The 21,601-nt window shown below is 37.4% G+C and overlaps 1 protein-coding gene across 10 annotated transcripts; it reads right to left on the bottom strand.

Moving 5' to 3' along the window:
* Window positions 1-276: 276 nt before the first annotated feature.
* ALG13 (ALG13 UDP-N-acetylglucosaminyltransferase subunit) lies at window positions 277-21,561 on the bottom strand. Of its 10 annotated transcripts, none has more exons than XM_034649264.1 (4): window positions 21,429-21,561; window positions 20,289-20,451; window positions 18,388-18,526; window positions 277-775 (listed from the first exon to the last, which is right to left on the bottom strand). In XM_034649264.1, exons 1-4 carry the CDS (start codon window positions 21,507-21,509, stop codon window positions 703-705), a joined length of 456 nt encoding a protein of 151 aa, XP_034505155.1. In that variant the 5' UTR covers window positions 21,510-21,561; the 3' UTR covers window positions 277-702. The 10 variants fall into 10 exon arrangements, with proteins under 10 accessions (XP_034505155.1, XP_034505154.1, XP_034505159.1 ...); XM_034649263.1 differs by lacking the exon at window positions 277-775 and adding an exon at window positions 15,100-15,351; XM_034649268.1 differs by lacking the exon at window positions 277-775 and adding an exon at window positions 15,100-15,351 and having other exon boundaries at window positions 20,289-20,347; window positions 21,429-21,544.
* Between the last annotated feature and the right edge of the window lie 40 nt (window positions 21,562-21,601).

The following is a 21,601-nucleotide window of genomic DNA, read 5'->3' as shown; positions in this document are numbered from 1 at the left end:
GTTGGGAGAGAGGGTTCTGTCTTCCCACCCCCACCCCTTTTCTACTCCTTAGGGGAACAACCTATAAATTTTTCCTTAGGCACAAAATTTAGAGAAGCAGGGTCTGCTTATAAAGGATCAAGATTCATTTCAAAGTTTTCTGTAATTCCACTCTTACATTCCACACTGGCATTTAGAAAACAGAAAAGATAGCAAAGGCACAGCAATATATTTGGACTCATCAGCAAAGGCATTCACCAAGCTAGTAAGTGGCAGACAGGCCTGGATGTCTTTACTAGGAAAGAGAAAAGGGATTTTTTTTTTTTTTTTTTGGTGGGCTACGGGTCTTCTAGCTCCAGTACTATGCCATGTGTCAAACCCTGAAAACTCAGTATAGGGAAGATATATTTGTTTTCCTTTTACCTGCTCCGAAATAGCCCGAAAGAGGCAAGAGGCATCCTTGGCAGTCAGCTTTCGAAACAGCCCTAAGCTGCCTAAATATTCATCCATTGATGCCTCATTCAGAGACTTCTGGCCGCAGTACTTTTTCCATCCTTTATGCATTTTGCCAGGGGTGGAGGTGGGGAGGGGGAGAAAGGAACACAAATATGGCAAGAAGGAAAAAGCAGGGTGCAGGTAGGAATGGGTAGCAGTGACAAGGGCTTGCTTATGCAGGTATCCGGAAAGCAGCCCAAAGTCTTAGGGATGAGAAGGCAGTTGGAGTCAGCACTGCAGAATCTTGGCACTTCTCAGGAGCAGAAGCAAAGGGCTGGCTTGCTCGGGACAAGTCCGGACCCTGTGAAAAGAAGAGGAAGAGCCGATGCTCCTAGGAATAGAGAACTGGACTTGAGAAGACATGGGAGAAGGCACTTAGGGAACTACCTTGTTGGGGAAGGATGGGATTAACGCAATCAGCCCAAGGTTGAGAGAAATATGCACAAGCAGCTGAGCACTGGGACCAAAAGGAAGTCGAGTTTGCAGCTTAACTCAGGACAACTGCCGCACAAGGCTGTAATGGGACTGCAACAAGACTCAGGTGTGTATGATGCAGCCTGGCCACATTATATCGCCTGAAGATTTTTGCCTAAATTTTCAACTACAGTCTCTGCGCCCAAGTTCCCTGCTCCCCTCATAATTTCATGGAGATGAGAGGAAAAAATTATAAACCTAATTAACTAGTAAACTTCTGTATTAATATCTTCAAAAACTAAGAAAGTCAGGGGCCGGGGCACCCTTGATCTATAGGGGCAAAGATCACAGTTCAAGCAAAATAAAGGGCGAAAGCAGTTTTCTGGGTATTTCAGGTATGGGGTTTAAGTAATTTCATTTAGTTCTCCTAGATATTAATAACCCTCTGCTAGGATCACAGAAACTAAATCCATTAACTATACTAGGAAACAGATACAAATTCTTGACTAATATCCCCAAATTATTGTATAGCATTAACAAAAAGAGAAAATGAAAAAAGTGTTTCTTAAAAACTGGAAACAATGAAAGTTTAAACTGAAGCAGCATAAAAGGAAATGTCTTACCCACAAACTTCCTAACAGACTACATTTAAAATGCTGTGGCACAGCATTAGAGGTACTGAATATGAGAATACTTCCATGTATTATTAGGACAATTCTCTGGAAAAACTACTCTGGATTCTAAGAAAACCAAAGTAAGTATGGCTGTACTTGTAAGGTTCAAAAACAGGACTGATCACTTGCATTACTTGATTCCATTGTCAAGTGTCTCCTTTTTATTTAAATGCCAAAATCAAGTTCCTTTCTTACTTAAGTGTTAGATCAAAAGTTGGCTTTGGAGAAGTTGCAAAATTAAGCTGCTTTGTAAATTGTTTTTCTTGTACCTATGGATCCAGTAGTTATGATCGCCCTGCCTACAGGAAAAGTATCAATAATCTAATAATTTAGGAATGAAATAAAAGCATGGTAAAAAGATAAAATAAAATCTTGACTTTCTTTAGCATATCAATTTGAAATTACCTTAATTAACTTCCTTTTTAAAGAAACCAGAACACTAGGGAAATTATGCCTTTTGAAAAAGTCCTGAAACATGGTTTGCGAAGAGGGATCATCATCTTTTTCTAAGGCCACAAATTCACTAAGAAAAATTAAAGGTTATAATGAAAAAGTTAACTGATTTTTGGCAGTTTTTACTTCAAGGAAAAAAAACGCCAGTTCTTCATATTTATTGCTATTGAAACTAAAAATGAGGTCCATAAAAACTTCAATTAATACTAATCCACATACTTCGTTTTGATGAAGGGAATAAAAGGGAAAACTGGGAGAGGAAAAAAGAACTAGAAAAGTAATACAAGAAAGAGCAGGAAACAAAAATTAGAGACAAAAAGACAGGAAAGAAATAAAAGAAAAAGAGACAGAAAAAACGAGATAAAGAGAAAGCACACAGGAAGACCAACACAAATATGGCTAATGGATTACTGACAAAGTTTCAAGAGCAGTTCAACAGAGAAAAGACCAAAATTTCAAAACTTTTGGAAGAAAGTATAGGAGAAAATCTTCAAGACTTGAGTTAGGCAAAGAGTTCTTAAATAGGATATAATAAAAAGAGTAATTGCTCTGCAAATGACACTGTTAGAAAATGAAAATGCAAGCCACAGATTGGAGGAAAATATTAATATATCCCATATCTGACTAAAAAGCTTTGTATCAAAAATATAAAAAGAATTCTTAAAAGTCAACAGTAGGGGCGCCTGGGTGGCACAGCGGTTAAGCGTCTGCCTTCGGCTCAGGGCGTGATCCCGGCGTTATGGGATCGAGCCCCACATCAGGCTCCTCCGCTGGGAGCCTGCTTCTTCCTCTCTCACTCCCCCTGCTTGTGTTCCCTCTCTCGCTGGCTGTCTCTGTCAAATAAATAAATAAAATCTTAAAAAAAAAAAAGTCAACAGTAAAATAACACAACTAAAAAAAATGCCCAAATGATCTGACTACACATTTTACCAAAGATATAGGAACGTCTAATAAACTAAAAAGATGTTCAACATCACCAGTCATTAGGAAAATGCAAATTAAAACCATTATGAAATATCAATACACACCTACTAGAATGACTATAATAAATACAGACAATAAGAAGGGTCACCAAGGATGTGGAGAAACTGAAACCTAAGTAAAAGAAGCTAGATGCAAAAGGGGCTTGATTCCATTTATATGAAATATACCAAAAAGGCAAATCTATACAGATAGAAAGCCAATTAGTGGCTGCCTAGGGTTGGGGTATGAATATGTATTAACTGCAAACAAGCACAAAGGATCTTTTTTGGTGAGATAAAAAATGTTCTAAAACTGTGATGTTTGCATATTTCTGTACATTCACTAAAAATTACTGTAAAGTGGTGATTTTTAACAGCTTTTTAGTTCACATACCATACAATTCAAAGAGTACATTTCAATACTTTTTAGTCCATTTACAGAGTTGTCACCCATTGGCACAATTTTAGAACATTCTCATTACATTTAGATGAAACCACACCCCATAAAACCACCGACCTCTAATCCCCCATGCCAATCAACTCCAGGTAACCACCAATCTACTTTCTGTCTCTATATTTGCCTATTCTAGACATTTCAATAAATGGAATCATACAATATATGGTCCTGTGTAACTGGCTTCTTTCACTTAATAAGAGGCTTTAAAGGTTCACCCATGGGCAGCTCTTTCTGCCCATGGGTCCTCTCCCTGTGCTTCAATAAAAACAACTTTTTGCACTGAAAACAAAAAAAAATTTAAAAAAAAAAGGTTCACCCATGTTGTTGCATGTATCAATATTTCAATCCTATAGGTAAACTATATTTTATTTATCCACTCATCAATTAGTAGGCATTTGGGTTGTTCCCACTTTTTGGCTTTTTATGACTAATGCTGTTATAATAAACATTCATGTGCAACTTTTTGTTTCAACATGTTTCTATTCTTTTGGACAATACCTAGGAATGGAGTTGCTGGATCTGTTTAACCGTTGAGCAACTGTCAAGACTGTTTTCCACAGCAGCTGCACCATTTCACATTCTCATCAGTAATATATGAGGGTTCCCATTTTCCCACATCCTATCCATAATTACTGTCCATCTCTTGACTATATCCATCCTAGTGGGTATCAAGTGGTACCACACTGGTGTTTTGTTTTGCATTTTCCTGACGGCTAACAATGCTGTGTATCTTTAATGATATTCCATTACATACATCTTAAAATGACTAAATTTTTTAAAAAAAACTGACAATAGCAAGTGTTGACAAGGACACAGGGCAACTGAACTCTCATGTTGCTGGTATGAATAAAATAGTACAGCCACTCTAAAAAAATTGTTTAGTAGTTTCTGTAAAGTTAAACAGAGTTGCCACATAACCCAGCAATCCCACTTCTAGTTATCTACCCAAGAGAAGTGAAAACTTCAGCTCACACAAAAACCTGTACATGAATCTTTGTAGCAGCTTTATTCATAATCATGATCCCCCCAAACTGGAAACAATCCAAACATCCTTCAATTGGTAAATGAACTGGCACATCCATACAACAGAATACTCCTTGGTAATAATGAGGTATGAATACACAAAAGAACATGCATGAATCTCTAATTGTATTCAGTAAAAAGACAGATTCAAAAGGCTACACACTGTATGACTGCATTTATGACAAACTGGACAAGATAAAACTACAGAAAGGGAAAACAGATCAGTTGCTGCCAGTAGTTAGGCTTGTAGGAAAAGTTGGACTACAAAGGGATAAAAGAAAGGGGATGTATGGGGGTGATGTAAGCATTTTGTATTTTGACTGTGGTAGCAGTTACACAATTATACGTTTGTCAAAATTTACAGAACTATACAGGAAAAATGCTGATTTTGCTGCATTTAAATTGAAAAATAAAAGAAAAAGCAGCAGAAAGAATAGAATTTAGAGCTAAGGAACTCACAGAATGGATAAGATTGAAGAGAAAAAAAAACAAGAAAATCAGAAGATCACTACTGGATGGCCAACATCTAACCAAGAGCAGACCCCCAAAAAGATAAAGTGGAGGGGAAGAAATGATGATGATAATGATGAAAAGAAAATTCTAGCACTGCAGAATAGGAGTACCTATATTTCCACCGAAAGGGTCCATGAAGTAGCCAGAATAATAAAAGCAAAAAAGATGATCAGCAATGCACATAGCATTTCTGAAGTCAGGGATAAAGATTCTAAAGCTTTCAGAGATAAAAACTGGGTCATATACAAAAGACCACACATTTGAATAACAATAAACTTCTCAACAGAATAACTTAGAAGCTAGAATAAAGTTCATTATGTAAGGGAAAACGATTTCCAACCTTGAACTCCATACCAAGCAATCAATCAGATGGGAGTAGAAGGGTTTCCAAATATGAAAGATTAAAAAAAAATTTACCATCCTTTCTCAGAAAGCTATGAAGGATATTTGAAAACAAAAGTTAAACCACAAAAGGGGGAGGGGCAGAGAGACCCAGAAACAGAACATTCAATGCAAGAGAGAAGCAAAAGGAAATTTCTAGGATAAGGGTGAAGGGGAAATCCCAGGAGGACATACATTCAGGACTACAGAATGAATGACCAGTTCACCTAAAAGGGCACAGAACTCCAGAAGACATTTCAAAAATAAATAATAATTAAAGTTACAGATAACCTAATTTATTTAAACATACTAGGAAAGATGTATACCTCTGTTGGAGAGTTTGGGAATATTTTTATAGAAAATCGAGCAAGTGAAAACATTAAAAATGAGGTAAATAGAAAAAGGAATGTAATCAATGAACACTGACTACATGACTCAGACATGAATATTGTACTTAAGTAATCATGTCAACACCGAAAACATCCCACAAGAACTGACTAAAATAAATTATTCTTTCAATTTAAATATCATCTATAGACTTCCTACTGTGGAAGAGGAATATAAAGCCTCCTCCATACTAGCAAGTTTATAGATGATATTTAAATTTAAAAAATGAAAACAAGTTTGAACATATTCACTTATAAAACACAAAATGTAATACGGCCAAATACAGAAAGCAGATCAGAGATGGGGAGAAGTGGGACATATTACTCTGTTACACAACTTGTAGAACTAGTTAATATTTTATACTATTTATGTGTACTATCTTAAATAAAAATTTTTAAAAATATTCAGTAAATTTGGGGCGCCTGGGTGGCACAGCGGTTAAGCGTCTGCCTCCGGCTCAGGGCGTGATCCCGGCGTTACGGGATCGAGCCCCACGTCAGGCTCCTCTGCTATGAGCCTGCTTCTTCCTCTCCCTCTCCCCCTGCTTGTGTTCCCTCTCTCGCTGGCTGTCTCTATCTCTGTCAAATAAATAAAAAATCTTTATAAAAAAATATTCAGTAAATTAAGAAACAATAGCATAATAACCTGGGAAAATAAATGACATAGAATTTTATAGCTACAAGGGACCTATTTTACAAATGAAGAAACAAGTTTCAAATGATTATGAAATTTGTCCAAGTTTTCACATCCTATCAATAGTACAAAGACTATATATTGTCTGATTCTTACACAATTATTATAAAGAGGAATCACATATCAAAAAAGAAAAGATGAACAAAGGCTCAGAGGTGGTTAAGTACAGGTTACACTCCCCAAGTCAGTACAGTAGGACTTTTTTTAAAAGACCTGCGGTACAATAGTAGGCTTCATCTCGTGTATAAAAGCCATTTCATATTATTTAATACTGTCCTTCAAAGTAGCTATTGCACTTGAAATCCCAATTGGCTTACTATTTTTCTACGCTCCAATCATGTAAACCCCTAAAACAGTCAAAGGGCTCCATAAAACAAATTACCCCATGCCCAGAGATTCTGATTCAGCAGGTCTGGAGTGGGTCCTGAGAATGTGCATTTCTAACAAGTTCTCTGGTGATGTTGATGCTGCCAGTCCAGGACCACACTTCGGGAACTAGCATTCTCAAACAATGTTGGTTCACAAGTTGTTAATAAATGTCTCTAGAGTTTCAAGGTGAAAATTTCAGCAAATACTGCACACTATAACCCAATCTTTGAGGTTCACAATGTCCATTAGCAATATTAAAGGCTCTAAGGAATGCTAAAATTACCTGCTGAACTTTGTTCTGGCCTTTTCCATAGGGAAATCTTTTACAAAGAGTTTCCAAATCTTTCTGAAGATTTGGGAAAAGCCAGATCAAAGCTAGGCAGGGAACTCGAGCATTCAAGTTAACAAGTTTTTAATGCACAATAGCCACTGCTTTTAAATTATTTCAGAGTTTGAAAAATGTTGCTGTACAAAATTTTTTGCCATCTATACCTACTGTTGCTGGAATAATTATATAACATTTGCTAAGTGCTTAGCACAAAAGTGCTTAAATATTGACTGCTGTTAGCTGCTACCTGACAAAACAATTCACTAAAAAATTCTTTGGTTTTTTTTAAAAAAAAAGTAAGAGCCAGAACAATTTCACCTAAATTCTACTGGAAATCAAGCCAAAGTTCAAATATAACTCCCCAGAGGAGCTTTCCCCAACTTGATAATGTTTTTCACTTCTGAAAATAATGGAAAGAAAAATAATTGCCTTAAAAACTTTTAGGCACTGTACTCTGGGCACAGATTAAAATAAAACAGATTGAAGAAAATAAAAATATCTTTAACATTGACTTATATGAAACTGATGTGCTAATTTTATAATTACTACTTTTTATATTATCATTTAACCTGCAAATGTGACCTGTTTTAAATTGCTAGAATTGTCTTATTTCTTCACTGATCAAATAGGGATATTCTCTGTAATACAACATATGAATACTAACAGTTTCAGTTCTGAGGTAACACTCCTTCATGTTTCAACTAATCAAATGAGGTAACATGCCTGAAAAAATTTTTTTAAAGCATACATTATCTGTGACATAGAAGGTTTAGTTGTAAATGTATATAGGACATGACGCTTCTGAGTTACTATTTTAGTTTGAGAGGCAACCTGGTACCATGAAGAGTATTATGAACTTGGTTATGCTACTTTCTCTGAGTCCGTTTCTTCATCTATAAAAGGAAAGAGATACACTGCATGTTTAAGCTCTCTCTTTCAGATCTAAGGAACTGTGATTCAATGGTGGATAACAGATTTGCCTTCCCTTTAGATGGTCAAATTTGTGATCAACATTAACCATAAAAACAGCTTGTAGGGGGATTAATCTATTACCCTGGCCAATTGTGGGGTTGACTGGCCCACATAAAAATGAGTTTCATACCTTACAAATGAAATAAACAGACCTAGATTTTTAAAGGCCACAAAATTTATAACCACGTGTGGTGACGGATATTAACTACACTTATTGGGGGTAATCATTTTGCAATATATGCATGTATCTGGTCATTATGTCATATACCTTAAACTTTTACAATGTTATTTCAATTTTATCTAAAACTGGAAAAAATAAAAATGACAATCACATGTATGTAAAGACTTGTGGGAAACTGCTGAAAGGCAATCAGTATTAAAAAAAAAAACTTAGCACTAAATCATTTATTTCACTTATTTTTAGTACCAAAATAACATGGAGCCAATTGGGGTAAACAACCCAACCCTACAGGACCTCTTCTTAAGGTTTTTCATTACTGAAAAATATAATGGTAAACATTTTGAACAGCACCCTGGAAACAGAACTTGTTGCTTCTTTTCATAGTAGACATTTAAACAAAATGAACAAAGCAGGATTCATGAGGGAAGGGAACACAATGGTTCCAAAACAAAATTTGGCCATTCGACGCTTTTCAACCTCCCTCCTTCAAGCTTTAGGAAAGAGACAGTAAAGAACTGATTCCCCAGAACAGTGATCCTTCAGATATGCAAAATAAAAGAAACATTACCAAGAGCCACTCGCTTTCATTTCCTTCTCTTCCCCACTTCCATCTGAAGCGCTATAATAGATTAGGGAAAAAAAGTAATGTGTTGTTTAAAAATGTATCCTAATGGCACAGGAATACTATGGGTTGGTTTTTTATTCAAGATACTTACAGTGTCTGAACAGTCTACCAACATACAGGGGATTGAAGGAAAGACGAATACAGACCAGAACACACTTGTTTTGATGCACTCTAAGTAATCTTTAATTCTCTAACTATAACCACAGCTACAGGTTAACTACAAATTTAAATATGAAATTCAATGAAGACTTTGCTTTCCATATCATTCAGGAGTAAATACTGTGAATTAGGGAAATATCTCTAAGTCTACTCTTACTTCTTAAAACAAAAAGTCTAACCGAGAAAATGTATTATTTCAATGACTTTTATTTACAAACATGCCACACAATTGGTTTTGTGTCTTAGAAATCACCTACGAAGGAAGTTAGCTTTACTAATTCACAAATGGGAAAACTGAGATCCAGAAAATTACTTAGGCCGAGGATTTAAGAATGTTTTTCACTCCTAAATTTGGGAAGTGTATTATCCACCCACTGCACACTGGCAGTGGAGAAACAACCAATATGTTCTGTACAAAAGAAGAAATGAACAGTAAAAAAGATGCAATATATGGCCTCACAAAAATCATTCCAAAAGTGACTATCAGTTCAGCAAATACGTTGATAGCACAGAAGCACACGTGATAGTAAATAAGGTACAAAACTGTATTGCTTTTCCAAATAGCCTAATCTAGTATATCCTAGAATTACTACAAATGAAAAAAATTCCGTTTAGCTCCTTTTACCAATTAGAAACACAAGACACTATGAGTTATGGACAGTTAACAGTATAAAGGAGTCTAGTAGTTATCACCAGGGTACTAATGAACAATGAATGAAAATACCTAAGGTGGCCTCGATCTGGAGATTCTTAACCTGGAGCCTAAAGGTACCTGGGAAAAACTCCCTGAAATTCACTGTGAAATGTGTGTACGTGTCAGTAAGAGAGAGAAGCAATAGTTATAAGTATTTTGAAGGGTTCCATGACCCAAAGAGGCTTATACTATTGCCTTAAAGAGCAGGACTATAGCCACCAAAATAAAATGACAGAGTGTCAATCAAAATAATTTTGGTCAGGATGTGGTAAATATTCATGAATAAAAAGCTAGAAGTGAAATACCAAAATAGATGTTATTTAATGGTATAAAAGACCCTAAAAATATTCTGAGAATCAATATCCTCAGAGTCAAGAAGCATATATTCTTCAGGAAATTCCTGTTTGAAGCAAGCTAGGTTTGCTCACCTTCTATCTAGCCACCTACAAAAATTATAATTTAAAGAACTATTCAATACAAAGATTGTGTTAGAATACTCGCGTAAGGAATTAACCATTTGGGGCGCCTGGGTGGCACAGCGGTTAAGCGTCTGCCTTCGGCTCAGGGCGTGATCCCGGCGTTATGGGATCGAGCCCCACATCAGGCTCCTCCACTATGAGCCTGCTTCTTCCTCTCCCACTCCCCCTGCTTGTGTTCCCTCTCTCGCTGGCTATCTCTATCTCTGTCAAATAAATAAATAAAATCTTTAAAAATAAAAAAAAATAAAAAAATAAAAAGGAATTAACCATTTAACAAGGAATTAAATTAAATGTTGTTTAGTGGTTATCTTAAACCTTGCTCCATGTAATCTTTTACTGGAAAACACTATAGCTATTGCTTTTAACAAACCTCTTGATTTTTAACATGTTTTACCAAAAATCCCCAATACCATACAATGTGATGGTCAAACCTTTCTTCTGAACAAGAGACATACTAGATAGACTCAATGAAATGACTATGTGCAAGATCACAGTGTTTCCTAAAGTCAAGACCTAATTCCAATCAAGACGATGAGAAAAAGTACATTTATGCATTTTATCATTTATGGAAAGCCTACTGTGCTACACGCAGAGGATTCAAGAATAAGACAGTTCCTCCTCAACTAGATCCTCCAGAGCAGGATCATGTCTTGAGTGCTGATACAAAAAGTAGATGCTTATTACACATTTACGCTAAAAGACTAAATGAGCAAATAAATGGGCTAGAGATATTTAGAAAGTAAAGCTAAGAGAACCTGGTGACCAATTAGAGATATAAGCCTGGAAAACTAAATTGTAACACCATCAATACAGGCAAGGATCTCAGAAGGATGGAAGGAGAAACACCATTTTAGTTTGGGGCACATTAAATTTACCATGCTTAGAGAATTAACAGACATGCATGACCAATAGGTAACTGGAAATACCATTCAGGAGCTCAAATCAGAGTCGGGGGATATAGATAGAAGCATCAATATCAGCTTTGGGAGTGATGAAAAATATATATAAAGAGAACGGACCAAAAATAGAACCTACAACAAACATTTAGAGAAAACAAAAGAGCCAGTAACTTGCAATCAGGCAAACCACCTGGGAGTTTCTCCACAGGGATTTTGATTAGCATTCAGTATGCTTAAAAATAACAATGTAAAAACTGAAATAAGTAATATACCTGTGGTAATCATACAATCAAAATTTCTTGGAACAGTCCTGACTTCAAGTATTGTCCTCTCATCATAAATGATGGAAATACAATGGAAATCAGCATTCTAGCAATTACAATTCCCAGTCCATCAAGACACTTAAGCAGCATAAACTTCCTTTTTGCATTATGCTGAGCTCAGTTTCCTCATCGGCAAAACGGGAGAACAGTAGCTATTTCATAGAGTTATTGTAAAGATTAAGTAACTTGGTACCTGTAAACTGTTTTAAGATTTTTTTATTTATTTGAGAAAGAGAGAGAGTGAGCACAAGCAGGGAGGGAAGAGGGAGAGAGAGAAGCAGACTCCCAGCTGAGCAGGGAGCCAGACATGGGGCTCAATCCTAGGACCCTGAGATCACGAAGGCAGATGCTTAACCGACTGAGCCACCCAGGAACCCCTTGCTGCTTTAAATAGTACCAGATACATACGCTAAGCACACAACAGGTGTTAACTATTACTATTTTTCATTCCCCACAAAAATATAGTATTAGTTGTACAGCAGAAAAACAGATTAGTACACAACTATCTGAATCACCCATTCCAAACCTTTCCCCCGAATCAGTTTCAAACTGTCTGCCCATACATCTCATTTCTTATACTGTTTGCAAATTTTTGGTCACGTCTGCAAATTTCACAATTTGAACTAATCAGAGAGATTAAGTGCTTATGCCATAATAAAGGGCCAAGAAAAAGGTCTACATTACTTCTAGTCATTACGGGCTTTAAGTCTTGGAAAACTCTTCCTCAAACTATCAAAGTGGTGGTACACATTTTTATTTTGCCCTTATTTACATGAATTACCTTTAAAAGCATACAGAGTAGTACTCTAAGGTGTCGAAAATCACAGACACTTAACAGTACTTTCAGATAATGACTAGCTGACCCTTGAACAACATGGATTTGAACTGTGCAGGTCTACCTATACAGACTTTTTTTTTTAAAAAAAAAACAGTACAGTATTGTAAATAAATTTTTCTTGATTTTACCTTTCCTTTTCTCTTGCTTACTTTATTAAGATTATAGTATATAATACACATAATATACAAAATGTTAATTGACAGTATGTTATCAGTAAGGCTTCAAGTCAACAGCAGGCTATTAGTCAAATCTTTCGGGAGTCAAAATTTGTATGTGGATTTTCAACCCTGCAGGGGTCTTGCACCACTAACCCTCCACATTGTTCAAGAGTCAACTATACCTTTTAATGTTCCAGAATCCCACATCAAGTTCATCAGTTACACTATCTTACCTACCACCAAATCCTTCCAGCTTTCTTTCCTCCCAAATCATAAGCAGTCGTCAAAACTCCCTACTTCCCAAGATGATCCTATAACCTCACATCACTTTTCATTTACTCCAACATCAACTTTCTTCTATTATTACTTGTCCACCTCTGAACCTATCCATGATATGATTTCTCAAAATACTCTTTTGCTTCCTTATCCCTAGAAATTTAAATACCTCTAACAGAAAACTGCTAAATAAACTATATTCCGCTTACCCGCTGACTTCAAGAACCTGAAGCCCTGCCATGCAATGAAACCAAACAAATTTCACTCAGAGCAAATATTCCACATATTATCTTGATTACCATTAATTTTTCATAAGGACCAGTAACAGATAAATCTGGCAATTTATCTTAGCTTTCTTCCTCATCTATAAAAAGGGTGGTTTGTAGTAGGTATGTTTAAAATTCTCTTCCAAGTCCAAAAATCTACAATTCTTTGTCTTAAAGTCTTCCTTTATTCAATCTGGTATCAATCCTACCCATGGAATTTTGTTAGATTCCAAACTCAGGAATCGCAGGTTTCCTAGTACAAGGTAAGTTTATCATACACCAAAGAAAAACCCAATTAAGTGTGAAATTCCTACTAAACAACTTCTAATAAATGAACAAAACTCTGCTTGGAAGGGAATAAAGTAACTAAATACTAGACAAACAATTACGAAGAATCAAAAAGCTAACAATATATATTATGGTGTGGAAGAAAGAGTACAAGACCAGGAGTCAAGTAGTTGCTTCTAGTAGCAGCTCTCTGTCAAAGTCTGTTATTTTAGACAAGTTAGAAACCTTGGCCTTCCTCATCTGAGAAATGATGGGATTGGACTAGATGATATCAAGAATTCCTGCCAAATCAAATAGATTCTGGGAGATCCCTGGATTTCTAAGTCGAACAACTGATAAAAAAAAAAAATTCACAAAGGTATATAGTCAAGAGATATCACTACACACAAATAACACCATTGGCTTAAGCCTCTGCTAAATGAAATAATGGAATCAGGGTTATATACTCTTGTGGGAAATTAAACAGGATTCAGGGTCCCGTATTACTTTACAGTTGTCTGATGTTTAAGTAGACCCTTTGTTTCTGATTCTCTATGGTTATGAAGGACATAACTAAAAACCAAGTGATCAAAATACATTTTAAACCACAATTTTTCTCAAATTAGAGCACATATAGAAGAGCCCAGAAAAGTCTAATTCTCTCCACATATTTGAAAAGGGCCTTTCCTATATAACATTAGCATTAAGACTAATGTACATTTATGATTATGGTGCTGTGAATTCTCAACTATGTAGATGTAGATTACTCACTTTTTATTCTCAGCAAAATTTTTAATCCAAGTTGGCTTCCTCCTGCTACCCAGAGTTATTTCTCAGCCACCACCTTCTACCATTAGTTAAGAATTTATTTTATATTAGCCTAAAACACAATCAGGAAAATAAATCTATAGAAACATTATATAAGGCATCCCAAGTAAAATGCTTAAAGTAACAGCCGTTTTGGAATATTATGTAAAGTATGTCTTTATAGTGTATACTATATTTTTATAAACTATCTAAAATTTCTACCAGGAAACTATGAACAGAGATAATCTATTTTATAGGTCTCACGACTACTTACTCTAATCAGAATTTCATATGTATCAATCTTGAGTTACATGAACCTAGAAGTCATGCATTTAGGCCATTATATACATCTGATCATATATTTGCCTGTAAAACTAATTTTATAAGTACATAAATTATAAATTCCTCTATGTGACAATAAATGTTTCAACACCACTGTGAGAAGGCGCCCTTAAAAATAACAACACGTCCAACTGGCCTAAGTCCTTTTTGATTTACTCTTTTAAACCAATAAAACTTTGATATTGAACAAGATTATTTTGTCATTTTCAATTTGTATTTTAGAGGAAAGAGAACAAATCTACTCCACTAAAAGTAATTTCTCTAAGTACCATAATCAACTGACTTGATATTTAATCTTGCTAACCTTTAATTAATCTTAACCTTTTTAAGGTAATTATTGAACGTTTTATTTCACAGAACACAACTCATCATTTTTGCTTATTTTTTAAAAAAAAAGTTTCCTTAAATTGTACAGCTAATGATGCTGACTCTCAGATGCCTTTACGAATTTGTTACTGCTTCATTTTTTTTTTAAATCTAAGGAACACCAAACTAATACGTTTGAGATTCTTGTCAAGTTTTCAGATTTAACTCATTTTTTTCATGATTTCTAAATTTGGGATTCTAGGATAAAACCTATGAATGCTCACTACATATTTTAACTAAAATATAAACTAAAAATCTACTGAATTTACTAAATTGCGGTAAGGATTTGGACCCAAATGCTAACATTCACACCATAAAATTCTCTATACATTCTATAGATGCATAAGTTTATTAATTTGTATTATTCTGCAAATATATACTATATATTTAATCTGATTTAACCACATTCCACAGGTTGGATTTGGGGGCGTTTTTAAAGTGTTCAGAGTTTAGTGTTTATTTTTGTAATCCAACAACTTTATCCAAAAATGCAGAAAATTTTTCTGGCTGGCCAGGAGGAAAACATTTCAGTGTTGATAAGTCCATTGACTGTAACAGCCCAGGAAGCGTGCTAAAACAAAAGAAGAAAAATATTAGGTAACAAGGGAGAAAATTCTGTAATTCATCTGCTGCCCACTTGATGACTGAATCTAACTTCCAAGAATATCGTGATGCTTCTCAAACTGTACATGTGATTTTAATCATAATTTTATTTTAGGTAAATAGTTGACCCTTGAACAAGGTGGAGTTAAAGGAACTGACCACCCACACAATTGAAAAGCCATGTAAAACTTCCAGGGGCACCTGGGTGGCTCAGTCGGTTAAGCATCTGACTTCAGCTCAGGTCATGATCTCAGGGTCCTGGGATGGAGCCCCACGTAGGGCTCCCTGCCAGCAGGAAGTCTGCTTCTCCCTCTCCCTCTATCACTCCGCCCGCTCGTGCTCTAATAAATAAATAAATCCTAAAAAAAAAAGAAAATCCATGTACAACTTCTGACTCCCCCACAGCTTAACTACAAAGAGCCTACTGTTGCACAGAAGCCTTACTGGTCACATGAAGAGTCAATGAACACACATTTTGTACATTATGTTATGCACTGTATTCTTAACAATACAGTAAGCTAGAGGAAAAAAATGTTATTATGAAAATCATAAGAGAAAACACATTTACAGTACTGTACTGAAAAAAATCCGTGTATAAGTGAACCCACGTCGTTCAAATTTATGTTGTTCGAGGGTCAACCGTACATACAAAGATTAAAGCTATATGAAGAGCACTATGTAGTACCTGTCAATACCAATTCAACCGATACTGAATATCGGGTCAACTAAAATATTACAGAAATGTTATTTCATGAAAGATACGGTCACATGGCTTTTGAACATTTCTCAGGACTGGGCAGATATAAACCAAAGCAAAATTAATTAATGAAAACAGAATAAATGATAACAAAAGTAACAGCCGCCAGACAGGAACAATAAGCTGGGGAGACTACTAGACCATGCATGAAGACTGTGAAATAATTTTCTTTTGCCAGTAATCGACTATCATAAATCCATATATAATTAAATAATGTACAGTCACCATGCATGTTGGAAGAAAGATTCCAAACCATGACACAAAAGTATTACTTCAGAAATTTAAGCAAAGCAGCCACTTAAATTAGACCAGACTTACAACTACCCAGCCTAGATTTGGGGGAATAAATAATATACCTAAAATGAAAATACAACCAATTATTGATTTTTACAGCATTCATGCGTGTGACTGTCTTGAAATTAATATTAAGAAAAAGACTTCTAAAACTGTAAAAAATAAATTGGAGACTTGTACAGCTTCCTTTCCAGCTTGAGTAAGGAATCAGGATGTTTCTGAAATCATTGCTTTCTCCTTTTAAATGTACTGACACAAAATCAAAGCTTATTTAACATCCAGAATAAAAATACTCACTAAAACTATCTGGAAAAATTGACTTGCATGAACATGTTAGCAGTTTATTCTTCTTTAAAAAATGTTGACCCTTAACAATCTCAACTACCAAGGACAGCTATGCCCATTATCTGAAGCTTACACAATTTTTATTACCTAGCTTCTCCCAACTTACAATACTTTTAATAATGGCTTCTGTGTTACACAGCCACCCCGTTATTTCCTCTCCTCCATCATATAGGGATTAGGACACCAATAATCGTTCCTGAAACAATCAATGAATTTGTCTCCTCTCAATGAGAAAAAGAACTGTCTGTTTTGTTCACTAATACATAACATGTACCTAGAATAATGCCTGGCACATAGTAGGTGCTCAATAAATATTTAATGAACGAACAAGTATTCACCAAGTGCCTAAGAGACAGACGCAGTGAAGTTAAAAGATAAGCCTTTTATGTTCTAGCCAGTTTCTTCTAAGGTTTTTCACTTTAAAATTAATTTCAATTTATTATAACATAAAAAATATATATTTTATAATACTTCTATGAGGTCTTTACTTTTTTAAAACATCAAACTAGGATAGCTTTTAAAGTCAAATAATTGGGAATTACTGACCTGACCCTCTGGCAAGCTTCTAGTGTCTCAAGAAGAATTAATAGAAAACCAACCAGCAATTTTCTTCATCCTTCTACAGTGATGTTGATCATCAGTTCTTGTTGAATTTTAATATACTTATAGAAAATAATACTCCTTACCATAGTAATTCTTCTGGCTTAAAATATTTTAATGGCTTCTCACTAAACACAGAATAAAATCAGAACTCTTACGTGAGCTATCCCCACCTAGTATCATCTTATACTATCTTCTCCCTTGCTTGCCATACTCCTGCCACTTAACCTTCCCTCTGTTCCTCCAACAAAGCAAACTCCAAGCTCTTCCCTAACTTAGGACCTTTGCAGTTGCTGCTCTTCCTTCTTCCTCTAGAGCTTCACATGACTAGCTCTTGTCATTTAGGTCTCAGCTCAAATGTCATATGCTCAGTAATGCCTTCCCTGACCAATCTAATTAATCTTCACTCCCAACTATTTTATCACTCTGCCTTATTTTCTTCGTAACACATTTCACCATGTGAAATTATCTTCATCGCTTATTTATGAATGGTTTACTATCTCCCACCACTAGAACATAAGTATCATGAGAGCAGGGGCTTTACTTCATGTTTATCACTGCATCCACAGCACTTAAAAACAATGCCTACGACATATTAGGTGTAGTTTAATTAATGAGTGAGGAAATTTCACTTAGGGATCCCAATGGATTTACTGAAGGCAAAACCTTAATTATAAAAAATAAGCAAATGCCTTCCTTGAATAATGAAAATCTAATGAACTCAAAAATTATATTCTCAGAGACTTGTGCACCAGGTGGAACTTACATACATGCGTACACACACAGATATTCACAGGAAATGAAACAGGCACAGACACAGAAAGAAATAGAACAGAGATCACACTCACAGTGGAAGACAAACAAATAAGAGGGCTCTACAGGTGAGAAAAATCAAAGTATGTTTGATAAGCGGGAGGAGGTAAGAGGTTGAAAAGACAGGTTAGGTAGGTGGATAAGAAGCTAGGGACGATTTAAGGCAAGAGGTCAAATTATCAGTCTGTAGTATACCTGCAGGTACAGTAGAAAAGATGCCCGTCTTTGTACAGCTGCTTTGCCAATTCCAACTGATGATTGTTCATCAACTTTTCGTTTACAACCACTACAAGAGGCTTTCTTTTTTCCAGAGTCTCCAAACAGCTTCCTGCACCTAAATCAAAATTGTTAATAGTTAAAAAAAAAAAAACAAACTAAGGTGCTCCACCAAGCTTTATAGGTAGAACTGAAGATGATAAACTAAGCTGGTAGAACTACAAACCAGGTCTTTTAATTATACATTCAAATGACAAAAGTGTAGTGATCAGTTGCTCTATATTGTTTTAAACTTGACTTGAAAAATACCACTGCCAAAAATATTATGACCTACGATTCAGTGCTTTGCCACCTGCCCTCTACTAGTATGCCCTGGGCATGAGCCTTGAATTCAATTAAGTTCAACACACTGTACATGAAACTGTATTGCACTTCTATTCAAACACAAGTGGAAAAACCAAGTCTTCACTGGTGACAGGTACTAAACAGAGAAACTCTGACCATACTTATGAGTCTGTTTGTCAGGTACCCTCCCCAAAATGTCAAGAATAAATCTCGATAAATGTGCATCTATACAGTATTTGGGTCAATTCAACCAATCTAAAATCATTTAGGTATTTTAAATGGGAGTGAGGGGGGCGCCTGGGTAGTTCAGTTGGTTAAGCATCTGCCTTCAGCTCATGTCATGATCTTGGGGTCCTGGGATGGAGCTGGGCATTGGGCTCCCTGCTTGGCTTCTCCCTCTCCCTCTCCCCCTCCCCCACTCGTGTTCTGTTTTAAATAAAATCTTAAAAAAAATAAAGTAAATGGTAGTGAGAAGACTGATAAGTAGATAAATATTTCTGGGTTGACTACTTTAGAGTAGTAGGTAGGACAGAGTCTTAACACCAGACTTTTATCTACTAACTTGACTAAACAAGTTATAATTAATCTGTGTCTCTGTTTCTTCATCTGTAAAATGGGAATACTAATAATACTTAGGTCTGGGAGGATTCAACAACTTATACACACAAGCAAAGAGAACGGTACCAAGAGCTGTTAACTATTATCCTATACATTTCTAATCACTAATCTGTTAGTAATGTTTATTCCTAATAACTTTTCTCCCTTCAAACTAGACCTCTTAACCAAGAAGCTTCCTCCCTCACTTACCAGCAATCAAAATCACAAAGATCCCCAAGAACAGTTCTTGTGAAGGTACTGGCAGCCTAACTAGATCAGGATGGTTTTTGAAGAGCAGGCAATGATTTACACAACATGTGGTTAAAGAATATTTTTTTTTAAAGATTTTATTTATTTATTCGACAGAGATAGAGACAGCCAGCGAGAGAGGGAACACAAGCAGGGGGAGTGGGAGAGGAAGAAGCAGGCCCATAGCAGAGGAGCCTGATGTGGGGCTCGATCCCATAACGCCGGGATCACGCCCTGAGCCGAAGGCAGACGCTTAACCGCTGTGCCACCCAGGCGCCCCAAAGAATATTTTTAACTGCATTCATTTCATACTCACATTTAAAACATTAAAAAAAATCTTTCAAAGCCAATTTCTCCATGTCCAATCCAACCAATTAGCTGGCTGAACATTCCTGCAAATCTAAGCCCAAATACTAATTTCAAATTTGGCAACTCCTTACGCACGACGTTGGGTAAATTATTTTGCCCGTGTTTGGAGTTTCTTAAAGTTGGTCTATGCTGTTAACTTCCTTTCATCACCCAGAAATAATAAATTCTCTAATAATGTTCTCAATAGGTACATTCAAATTAAGTATTATACTCAAAAGGGCCACAGTGTGTTACTCTAGTGATTTTACTTTACCTCAAAAAAATTCGAGTTTCTGTTCTTACTATCAAAACCCAAACCGTGGTATTCTAAGGCACTTTACCTGCGTGACTAATAACAAGATCTGCTTTCTGAAGATCTTCTTCCAATGAATCCTTGTACCTATAAACATCCAGAGCAAATGACTCAGTACTGAATGGTTCAGGTACCACCTTTCCTCTACCTATTTGAAGGACAAGTCGGCTGTAGCCCAGGCCCTTGATTATCTGAAAAGAGAAAAAAAGAAAAAAGAAAAAAAAGAAAGAAAAAGCGGGACTTTTTAAACAGGCTACTGTAAAAACAACCACCACCCCTAAAGTCAATGTTCAGACTGGAGCGCCGGCCGTAAAATCTTCTACCTGCCGCCGATTTTCCTTTTCCAGAACGACACTTTGCCCCCGTACCGGGCCCCGACAAGATACCTCACAAGTCCTGTCGGTTAAGATCTATGCGACCCTGCTCACCAAGCCGTTGAAAGGACCGGCCACGCCACAGGCAGAAGAGCAAGCGAGACCCCGAGATAGGCGTCAAAAACTAGAGGGGAGACGAAAAAACGGCCCCGATCCGCCTCAGAGCTGAAGCTGCGCGAACCACGGGCCCGGAGCAGCAGCAGCAGCCGCCGCCGCCGCCGCCGCCGCCGCCGCCGCCGGATGCCCCTCGAGGGCGCCTGAGGAGACCGCGAGGCGCGGGCTCGCCCGAGCGCGGCGGGGGCAGAGCGGGGACGGCGCGCCGAGCCGGGTCGGGTCTGGCAGAACTCGCCGAGGCACCCGGCGCCGACCACGCGACCCGGAGTGGGTCTGAGGAGCGGCAGGAGGATAGCCGGGCCGGAGGAGCCCCACTCGGGGAGGCGGAGCAGCGGGAAGGAGGGGCAAGCCCGAGGAAGGAAAGGCGGAGGCGGAGAGTCGAAAGGGAAAAGCCAGGGAAAGGAGGAGCCGGAGAAAGGACGGGGAGGAGCGGCCCGGAGGGCGACGGGGAAGCGGGAAGAAGCGGTGGAGGACGCTGAGGAGAGGGGGGAGCTGGAGGAGGGCCCAGCCGAGCGCGGGGCGGGGCCAGCAAAGGGGCGGCGGCACCTGAGGTAGAGCTGTGGGGGGGTTCTTCCCGAGCGCTGCGGTCAGGCAAGGTTACCGAGGCTAGTGGTAAGGCTAGCGGCGGCGAACGGCGAACGAAGCCGCCACGCGCCCGCACGCCCGCCTCCCCCACTCACTTGTAGAGTGTCGTGCGCCGAGACACACGCAATGAGGTCGTCAAAGCTGGTGGTCCCTACAGTAACGAGCACGCACTTCATCGCGCGGGTTCCCAGCCCCGAATCGCAAGGGCCGGATGTGACGTAGCGGAGGCCACGTGGTGCTGCAGCGGCCGCGCTCAGTGGGGAAGGCG

This window comes from Ailuropoda melanoleuca, chromosome X (assembly GCF_002007445.2).
Source record: "Ailuropoda melanoleuca isolate Jingjing chromosome X, ASM200744v2, whole genome shotgun sequence".
Lineage (NCBI taxonomy): Eukaryota > Metazoa > Chordata > Mammalia > Carnivora > Ursidae > Ailuropoda > Ailuropoda melanoleuca.
This window is presented reverse-complemented; position numbering and strand designations above follow the sequence as displayed.

Coding starts and splice junctions, on each gene's coding strand:
- ALG13 (XM_034649263.1), bottom strand. CDS start 21,509: ATGAAGTGCGTGCTCGTTACTGTAGGGACCACCAGCTTTGACGACCTC. Junction 18,527..20,288: donor TCTTGTTATTAGTCACGCAG/GTAAAGTGCCTT, acceptor ATTTTGATTTAG/GTGCAGGAAGCTGTTTGGAG. Junction 15,352..18,387: donor CTTTTCTACTGTACCTGCAG/GTATACTACAGA, acceptor CTTTTGTTTTAG/CACGCTTCCTGGGCTGTTAC.